This window comes from Amphiura filiformis, unplaced genomic scaffold (assembly GCF_039555335.1).
Source record: "Amphiura filiformis unplaced genomic scaffold, Afil_fr2py scaffold_39, whole genome shotgun sequence".
NCBI lineage: Eukaryota > Metazoa > Echinodermata > Ophiuroidea > Amphilepidida > Amphiuridae > Amphiura > Amphiura filiformis.
Genome location: NW_027305503.1, coordinates 522765 through 533313, shown reverse-complemented (window position 1 = coordinate 533313; position 10549 = coordinate 522765). Strand labels below are relative to the sequence as shown.

Below are 10549 nucleotides of genomic sequence, written 5' to 3'. Positions count from 1 at the left end.
TCACGGAAAATCGTGTTTTGGCGCCATATCTCAATGACATCAAGTTGTCCCATACTTCCTTTTGTCATGGAGCGGCGGTAACCACGGGAAGGCAATGGCGCACCTTTGTTTCATAATCACTAAGGTACAGGACTTTTTGTTTGTTTTAGCTATAGCCCCCTCTCCAGGAGTATTTAATTATATTTGTACTTGCTCAAGTAGCATTTTGTGCAAATTTTATTACACAATTTGTTGATGTTCTTTTTGCTCAAGTAGCATTTTGTGCAAATTTTATTACACAATTTGTTGATGTTCTTTTTTAAGAGTATTTAAGTGCCTAAAACGGCCTAAAATGAGGCCTTTCCAGCTTGTCTCCATAGACTTTACATGTAAAATAAAAACGTCCATAAAAAAGAACGGCAACAAATTATGTAATAAAATTTGCACAAAATGTTAATGCACTAGTTTTCGTGAGTGCGCTATACGAAATATTTTTTTATGTATTGTAACTATGTATGGTCTTTTCAAAAATTAAATGTCCATCTAAAACATAGATGGGCGGGAGATCTTCAGCTTCCCTCTCCTGTGCATACTCCCACATACCCCCACACACCCCACCCAAACAGTTTGTATATTTGGTATAAAAAGAGACATTTCCCAACTTCTTATTTTACTGACAAAAAGTGGCGATGGGAAAGAAAGATTGGATGATGTCATAATATTGCGGATGTCAAATTGGTTCACTTTCGGGTGACAAACATTCGAAGTCCAGCGTTCAGTTTTTGGCGCCCTCTACGGAGGCGCCAAAATATAGGCATGACTTTGTGATTCTTTGTGAAAAGCTTCTAATTTCACTCTTGCTAGATTGACTTCGCAATTGTTTTGCTAAAATTATGCCCAGCTCAGAAATAAAACCACAATTTGCTTGGATTTTATTTTATTATTGTTTTCTGATATGCACAGGATAAAATGGTGAGCGTATATTCTTTGTTTAAAATACAAAATTAGGATTTACAAAAACACCAAATAAATCCTGACCTTTGTATGGGTTCAACCAGTTTACCGTGTGCCTTAGAAACCCGATAGACGGTGACATTTGACCATACACTAGGATCCACAACATGCTCATCTATCATGGGAACAGTTCTTAAGCCCTAATACATTTGTAGGCCTACTTTCATCCTTTGAAAATTTGGGTACACAAACTCATACTCTGCAACTTGAGGTCAAATTTTGCACTATGATTATGTAATTGAGGTTATTGGACTATGCCATTGGGATGAGACTATTGTGGTCCATAGTGATAAGCTCAATTAACGAGGACTCTACTGATGGCTTTTGTTTGCTAATTACCATATAATCTATATAGCGGTTATTGCCAAAGTTGCAATATGGTGGCACAATTGGGCGGAAAACTGTATGCAAACAACACGGCATATTAATTATACATGTTCTACATTGTTGTAAACACTGAAGACCAAAATTGACGTTATTGCCATGATTGGATCATGGAGGTAGTAAGCCTACTACAACTCTGGCGGAAATTCGTTGCCACACCAGGGCCACACCAGCACGTTATGGTGTTAAAAGCACACAATCGAAGCTAAATATGGGATAGTTCCGTACTATTTTGTATAATAGTTGCAAATGCACATTCAGATTACACTTGCCCCTTCCCCACCCCCCACCCCCCATTTTCCAATGTTGGGAGACTGTAATGTAGAAATGATGACGATTTTGTCCAAATCAACATTGCAATAGGGGAGCGGGGAAGGATGTTGGCCAATTAACGCTCAGGTGTGGCAACATTTTTCGCCAAGGTTGTAGCTATACTGCCTCCATGATTGGATTAAGTAAATAACTAAATCCTGTTATCTACCCAGCAATGTTTGCTTATCATAATAATTGTAACAAACTGTAGACAGAAAAGGCAAACAGACAGAAATTTAGAGTTTTAAATTAGAGAGTTGACAGGAAGTTGTAAGAGTTAAATTGTTATGGATATGATTGGTGTAAGAACGAAAAAGTTGAATGTCAGATCAAAGTCATCCGAGGTGAATTAAGTAATGTCAATCACAAATTGTTACAGGTCATTTGAGGTGGACTAAGTTTATATTTGGATTGTCAGAACACCTTCCCCAATCAGACACATTTCTCTTGTTTGGCTTGACTTTGCAAAGAGCGTCTTGCTAGATTTACTTCGCAACTGTTTTGCTTAAAAGTATGCCCAGCTTAGAAATAAAACCACAATTTGCTTGGATTTTATTTTATTATTGTTTTCTGATATGTTCGGGATAAAATGTTGTGCGTATATTCTTTGTTTAAAATACAAAATTAATGTACTTCTTTCTATGCTAATATTACATTATTGTTAATGTTTTTAAAAAGAAAAAAAAAGTATCCAAACAGTTGGGCGCCCATTCCTTTTTTAAAGGAATTTTTATTTATTCTATATAATAAATTGGAAGAATCTTAGATTACAATGAGAGTGAGCTCTGTCAGTGGGGTATAGATAAATGTTGGGCTATATTATACAAATATTGACTGCTATGAGGGGCATGGTTAAAATTATAGGCCCAAGGTGATCTCAAAACCATGACTATGCCCCGAGGCGTAGCCGAGGGGCATAGTCATGGTTTTGAGATCACTGCGGGCCTATGGTTTTAACCATGCCCCGAATAAAAAGCAGTCAATATTTGTTTTATATACCAAATCTTAAGATTCTTGTCATCTGTTTGGTTAAAAGCATCGATTTTGGGAAGAGAAATTAATAGTTTCAATGCGAACGGCACACAGATTACAATCTGCGATTTCTGCGTAATTATAACGCGTGAAAACATTAACGCGTGCGTAATATCATTTACGCTGGGAAAAACGCGCAGTTTGATCGTGACGCACGTGACCGGTCCATAGTTCATTTCCATGGACCGGTCCATAGTTCATTTTGCGGGCATAGTTAATTCAATGACTGCACTTTCAACCAATCAGATAGCAGGAATCTATATATGAGGTATATAAAAAGTATTATAAGTGATATAAAACATGTCATAACATTCACAAAATTACTGCAAGATATTCCAACAAACTGTTATTTAAATTTTCAACTGTATCTAGGAGAATTACAGTATAGGCTAATTAACAACGAGAGGCTGAAGTCGAATAAAGCTCGCTTCGACTCGGGTCATTGAACACATTAAATTATATATTAATTAGGTATAGTCTAAACTCCAGTCCAACCATGCATGGTAACAGGTTGCCATGGTACATTTGCTTTAACTATCTTATATCGATAACAGAAAGAACAGCATCAATATATTATAAATACTTTCAATAATTAGAAATAATAAATTCTATGCTCCTTGACGACCGTGACGATTCGTGGCGATTTTATCAAATTGTTAATTAAACCATTGTGGATACTTCTATATTATCATACGGTAAATTCTTTTAAATTCAATTTATTTATCATCTTATACCGTAAAATAATGTTTAGAAATCGAGTATTAGAAAGGTTAGACTTACAAACATATTTTAGATATCTATACAGAAAAAACACACCAAAAAGCCTAAAAAGCTTTCGGCATTAAATTACGATGGCCTAAGGGACATCATCAACTATTGACGAAGTGACACGCATATACGCTGGAATTTAATAGCAATTTACTTTGTTTTGTCTCTTTCGTTTGGCTCAATATTAAAAGGGAGCAAATATATAAGTGAATACTACTTTATGTGGAACAGAGTTATTTATCTCTTAATGTGGAAAAACACAGTATAATTTTCTCTTAAATATTGCTGGTTTTCACAATTCGACAAATGAGGTAAAATAGACACAGTTGCTATTTCATCCCAGTTCCTATATCGCCCACTCTGTGTATCAATGCGTTGGCGAATAAAATCGGGATCCCGGTTTTATTATTAAAGATATTAATTTTACACTATTTAAAGCATTTAAGGCTTAGTCTTTCACAAGGTATATAAATACATGAAGTATTACAATCATGCAAAAAGGGGTAATTCAGGAAAAATGATGGCGTCGCCGTGAGCAAATTGTACATTATGACTTTAAGAGTTCCGAGGTTGTGGCGGCGATCCACTTGTAAACATGGTAAAGTGAATTTTACCTGAGATTATATTATGTCGGAGTAGCCTAGTTCATGGTTTACTTGTCAAATTGGTTGGTTTACATAACCCACCACTATGTCGCTACGCAAATCTAGCAAATCATCTTTAAATAATAATAACAATTATTACTATTTTCTTATCCACTTTCATATTTAAACGTTTAAAATTTAATTTTTAGGTCAATTATATTAACTCTGTCAATTTAAAAGCTTTTAGTATAACTAACTTTTGAGGCAACACTTGCTACTTTCATTTACAAACATCACCTGTTGAAACTACCGTTTTTACAATTTAACGATTAATATATTATAATTAATTATTTGGGACAATAACGGTGATCACTGAAGCATAGACGTATACCATAGTAACTAATGTATGCCACCATAGCTACCAGTCAAAGATGGCTTAATTGCACGCCATAGAAATGATATCTTATATTCACATATAATTTCATAAAGCATGCATTTGATACATGTGCAACGATGAACTTCACTTCTTGGAATATTTTGAATTGGTGAAACATAGCATTGTGAATTTGTGAAGAAATTGGTAAGTATGTTGTTTCATTAAATGTAAACCTATCACACTATATTGAGTCAAATGAAAAGATGAGGGAGTTAAAGTGGCGTGGCCATGTTTTCGGAACAATGATGGTGGGTATAAACCTTGTGAATGCACCTACAACTGATTTCACCTAAGATTGTTCTTGTTAAGTATGTCACGTCAGTGCTAAAAGTAGAAAGAAATTCTAACATGAGGTCATCGCCCTTAAAATAGACCTGAACTTATTATACGTCGTTAAGTCACGTCATATAAGCATATCTGGCACATCGCGAAGAGAGGGTCCATAGGGTCCCGGTCCCCGCACTCCGTGCATCCGCGGGTATTCATGCTTGTCCGTGAACATTAAAAACACCCCCTTTTGCATCTCATTTCACGAAGTTTTTAGGGGAAAAACACCCCTTTTTTTAGCGATTTCGCGAATTATTTGCCCTTCGACAATACCCCTATTTTCGCTAAAACCCGAATGATATTTTTTAATATACTCTTTTCTGGCAGAAACGCGTCGGCTGCTCGACGGAAATACCCTTTTTTTTCAATTTCGCAAACACGTGGTTTGAAAAACACCCCTTTTTTGTGTGTTTCGCGAATCGCGTTTCTTCATCTGAATACACCCCTTATTTCGCGAAATTTTCGACGAGCATGAATACCCGCGGATGCACGGAGTGCGGGGACCGGGCATAGGGTACGTAATACACTACTGATACTACACAGTGACTGAGACATACCAGAAAACTATCCGGTTCAGAGGTGGGGGAGGAGTGGGGGGGTAGGACATGCTATTGTCTTCGTCTATGCTACATTTCGTACAGCACGTACGACGGACGCCATGAAATATTGCCACAATAGTGGCGTACCGAGTGACGAAATACCAGCGCAAAGTTGACCAAAGACCAATGAGGGACGTTAAACTTTGTAGCGGGTCAGCCGGACGATTTTGCAAGTTATGTCCAATGATAAATGGACACTAACACACGGTTGTTTGATGTATATAGAATTGGCTTCATTATTAAGAAAATGCAAACTATAGATGGCGCTATTTATCATAAATCATATTTCTTAATTTGCAAGGGGTAGGTAATCAATACTGCCATTTAAACAGGTGGAATAGGTGAAACAAGCAACAAATAAATTTTACAAGCATATTTCATCAAAAAATCAAAGGAATTATTTTTATTAAAAGCCTGAAAGAGTAATTTCCAGTATCTAAATAGCGCCACCTATCTTGTCATAAATAGATACATTTAATATCCGAAAAAGCTTTAACAATGCTGTGAAAGTGAATAATGTTGTAAATAAGGTGACATTAAAGTTGAAAATGACTCAAAAGCATCTGTATACATTAGTATGATACAGCTTTAAGCTGTTTAAGCCTAAAAATTAGGGTGTACATGATGTTTTGTTTGAAAAACTAATAAATGATCACATCAAACAGCTATGAACACAGCTCTAGAGCACCAACACATAAACCAATATACTGGTACAGAGGCACGGCGTCATCATCCCTACATTTTCGTGTCAAAAATTGCCGTGATAGTACGGCGAATCCTCTCGTTTTTCAATAGCTACGCATGGCGATTTTGTTCGAGATAGGCCGAGCGACTCAAGCTAAGCATAGTACGACTATCATGTGAGATACCACCAATTTCTATTCTACAAATTATTCCGATTTGCGCATGCTCTAGTATCCCATATAGTGTTGCTATTACAATGAAATACGATTTGTTTTAAGGTCAACCCCAGGTTTTGTTTTTAATACACTAACTTGAAATTACATACACTAATTAGCGACCATTACTGTCGGCTCTGGATACATTTTTACTGCATTTTTGGCGTAATTTAAAATTGTGATACCTTTAATTTTGAGAATTACAATTATATAAAGGAACACAAATAGCCCATTCACCTAAAATCCAGGTGCTTGTATTGAACATTTGATCACACGTGTATTTCACAATGAATATGTAAACTTTCTTTATCTATGTTAACAATAGAATATTGATTTCACCAACAGAGTATGGAGCTATGAAAAAAAATATTTATAATACAGGGTGTTGACACTGTGAGAGGTTTCAATCATGTTAATAGACACTATATCAATTTGATGTCAATATTCAGTTTGGATTTGACTTTCTAGGGTAAAAGTAAAAATATGAACACCGTTACAGCAGTTGGAGAAGTTTGAGGGCGAGGTTACCGTAAACTTACATAATAGCGCAACGGTGAAAACAGCTCGGCCATATGTGACGTGTCATGTCAAAAGGAGACACTTTTGGGCAGGATCGTTAATGGAGATATGAGCCAAAAATCTACTCGGGGTCATTTTTTCACAATTTGGGTTTGTTGCGAATTTGTGATGTTATTAATATTTAAAATCTTGTCTGATAGTTTCAGACCGGAATGTAACTGGCATCTGGTATTTTTTGAGACATTTTTCAAGGTAATTCCTACTCTCAACATTGTCAATAATATTTTCAAAGGCCGATATCTCAATTTCCAATTTTATAATACCATAACTTACGAACTCAATATCTTCACTTACGAATGTCCGATTTTTTTGGTGAAAACGGCGTTGTGGAGCAAAATATCTCTATATTTAAAATATGTAAAAACCTCAAAATTGATAACCTGCCCAAAAGTGTCTCCTTTTGACATGACACGTCACATATATAGAAGCACATACAATCTGGCTACTGCAGATTTTTTTTTACTCATATTTCCTTCAGAGAAGACGATTCCAAGGTTAACAATGTTGGAACAGCAAAGAAACTACGAATTGGATCGTATTGGAATTAATAAGTTAGGCATTGACGAGCTGGTACTCATCTTCAACTTACTCACTCTGTACGAAAGACTTATTGCTATGAGGTAAGCTAGTTTTTTTTTTATACTACTAGTCTATTTCCTTCTGCATGAACTGCCCCTAAGTTACCCTTCATAGTATTTGAGTAAACCACGAGAACATGCCAAAGAGCAAAGTTGCAATTTTAATCATATTAAAAACTATACCAAAGTATATTCACTAAGGTCATGAGGATTCAGAAAATGTGTAGTTTGACATATCTTGGATGCACCTCTCTCGTGAAATACACGGAAATAGAAGCGCATTTTGGCACTTGAAAAACGCATTGCACAGTCGTTACACTGCGGGACTTTTTTTTTTATTACGGGATCTTCTTTCTTTGACTATATCCGTGCCGTGCAATGGGGCATAGGTATTGTATTTGTTGTGTTTAGTCTTCTCCTGAATCTTTGCCTTCTTCACTTTATTCACCTTCAAACACACATCATTACCGTCACGTAGCACGACCGATGGAGTGTCACGCAGTGGCGACATCGCGCTGCTCTGCATTGGTAGTAAATTCCAACTTGCCCTCCCTCAGTTTTCGGCTCAAAAATATAAGGGAATATATAAGACAATATGAAAACTAATATGTTATGGAAAGAAATACAGTTTAATGGAAATGTTACAATATGATTTTAATGGATAACGCTCCATCTTCGTGAAGGATCGCAAAGGATTTTATTTATGAGTCTGGGCAAACTGTTTATTTTGACTTATTTCCCCACGTCAAGTTGGTGTACCCTGCTCCTTTCTTTCCAGTTGTTCGAATATATTCAAGGTACCCTCTTGTATAATTTATTGATTCTTGATATGTTTTGTGTCCTCGTCCGTTTCGATTCACCATTACCCTTTTTATTTATTTATTATTTTTGTATTTAAATACATTAACCATTTTATTATATATCCGTGTCTTACAGAGTGTCTAAAACATGGTATTCCATATTAAGAGAGAAATCTTCTTGGCTCCGTATTGATTTCACTGAAATGGGACCCATCACTGAAAAGATCGTACAGGCTGGGGGGAGTAAACTACACTACAATGTGCAGTGGCGTTTTCCCTCTCAGGAAAGTGACATACTACTGTTCTTAAGACATTATGGTGGCAGATGCCTGAAAGAGATCCGTATTGGGTTTTTCACCAACACCATCGTCGATTATCTTCGTGAAAAGTGTCCCAATCTACGCTCCATTTGTGGAGGTCAGTTACTCTTAAATAAGAAGGACCTTTTTTATTTTCCAGCGAATATAACAAGATGCGAATTTGAATCTCCTCCAACATTTGGAGATTTTACCCACCCCGATGATGATAAATATATTGAAGGACTTCAATATCGCGATGAACAAATTTTAGGTTTGCTTTCGCAGCAAGCAAGGCTACAATATGTAAAATTAGACAGGTTTTGGATGTCAAAATCAGCCATGATTTCTTTGGCAATTAAAGAAAAGCCTTTGCGAGAATTCCAGCTTATTAATCCGATAGTTTCCGGGAAAAGGTTTGGTTCCGAAGAATATCTTGATGCAATTCTATCAGCTTCTGTTGGGAACATAGTAACATTAAAATGCTTAAGAATTGACTGCACTTCAACTTCTAAGCGATTTGTTAGTCAGTTGTGTCATCTTCCACATTGCGTTGGTCATTTTGAAAATCTGAAAACATTAGCATTAAAAGGTATAGAATGTTCGAATGAGATGTTTGAAGTAATGCTACCAGGTCTGCTGAATTTGGAATCCTTGGAACTGGAGGGAGCATCGATATCGAGTACAGCTGTGGAGCTGATTGGAAAGCGTATAAAGAAACTAAGATATCTTGAATTAGGAAATGGTTCATACGATGACGAATGTTTGGAATATTTACAATGTCACCCTGCCTTGGAGATAGTGTGGATTTATAAAGATTATATTCATAGGAACCATATCAAACAAAGCTGGCTTAGTGCTATATTTGATGTAGTTTTGACTCTGTTAAAAGTTAGAAATGTAAAGATAGAAGGTTATAGATTGTCTGGAATTATTGATAAAGAGAAATATCCCAAAATACCAGAATTGGTTGGAATCGAAATTAATAACCTACCAGAAGAACTGATGTGTGATTGAATGAAAAGCGTGGCATCTAAAAACTATGAGATCAATTCAAACATGATTTAATTATTCATAGGTAAAATCAACCAGAAACTAGCATGAAATAAATCAAAATAAAAGCAAAATGTATAGGACCGGTCTGTGCATACTAGACTCGAAATTACACATTAAAGATACACTCGATCTGCTATACGTCAGAACCTAGCCGGGCATACCGGGGCCGGGAATTTCAATATGTGACCTTTGACCCCAAAATTTGACGTTTAGGGTCATAAATATTTTTAACATATCTAGAATGTTATATAAATAAATATCAAGAAAAAAAAAGAAAGAAAGAAAGAAAGAAAAACAAGAAAGAAAGAAAGAACGAAAGAAAAAGAAATAAAGAAAGAAACCGATAAATACATGAATGGATGTATAAATGTATGAATGAATGAATGTATGAATGAATGAATGAATGAATGAATGAATGAATAAATGAATGAATGAATGAATGAATGAATGAATGAATGAATGAATGAATGAATGAATGAATGAATGAATGAATGAATAAATGAATGAATGAGTGAGTGAATGAATGAATGAGCGCATGAAGGGGTCTGCATAAAAGGCACGGGCTAAATAGTAAATGCGGTGTATCGAGAGATGGTGTAAAATAATTGTTTGAAAAAAAAATGGGGTTTCCATGAGTGAAATGGAATGGTGCTTATAATGTAGTGCATTAAAATGGCGGATTTAAGGAGGCTGAATTTGAGCTATGTGGGGGGACACAATTTCGGACTTTATTCAACATTGTTTTGTTATTATCAAATTTATTGGGGTTTGAAGTCGTATTTCCTAAACGTTGTCAGCAATTGCCATTTGTCACAGCTGAATGCACTTGTAATATACTAATTTAAAAAAAGGAAGAGCTTAAAATATGGCTCTTAAAAGTAGTGATACGAAGATTGAATGCCCCCC

The 10549-nt window shown here is 35.8% G+C and overlaps 1 protein-coding gene across 1 annotated transcript; it reads left to right on the top strand.

The window, feature by feature from the left end:
• The first annotated feature begins 4573 nt into the window (after positions 1 to 4573).
• On the top strand, positions 4574 to 9886 carry LOC140144095 (uncharacterized). Its single transcript, XM_072165930.1, has 3 exons — positions 4574 to 4653; positions 7392 to 7533; positions 8428 to 9886. The coding sequence occupies exons 2-3, from the start codon at positions 7415 to 7417 to the stop codon at positions 9602 to 9604; spliced, it is 1296 nt and encodes a 431-aa protein (XP_072022031.1). The 5' UTR covers positions 4574 to 4653; positions 7392 to 7414; the 3' UTR covers positions 9605 to 9886.
• Positions 9887 to 10549: the final 663 nt, after the last annotated feature.

What these genes read in the sequence shown, in the direction of transcription:
- LOC140144095 (XM_072165930.1), top strand. Translation starts at nt 7,415, where the DNA reads ATGTTGGAACAGCAAAGAAACTACGAATTGGATCGTATTGGAATTAAT. An exon ending in GAAAGACTTATTGCTATGAG is followed by an intron (nt 7,534 to 8,427) that starts GTAAGCTAGTTT and finishes CGTGTCTTACAG; the next exon opens with AGTGTCTAAAACATGGTATT.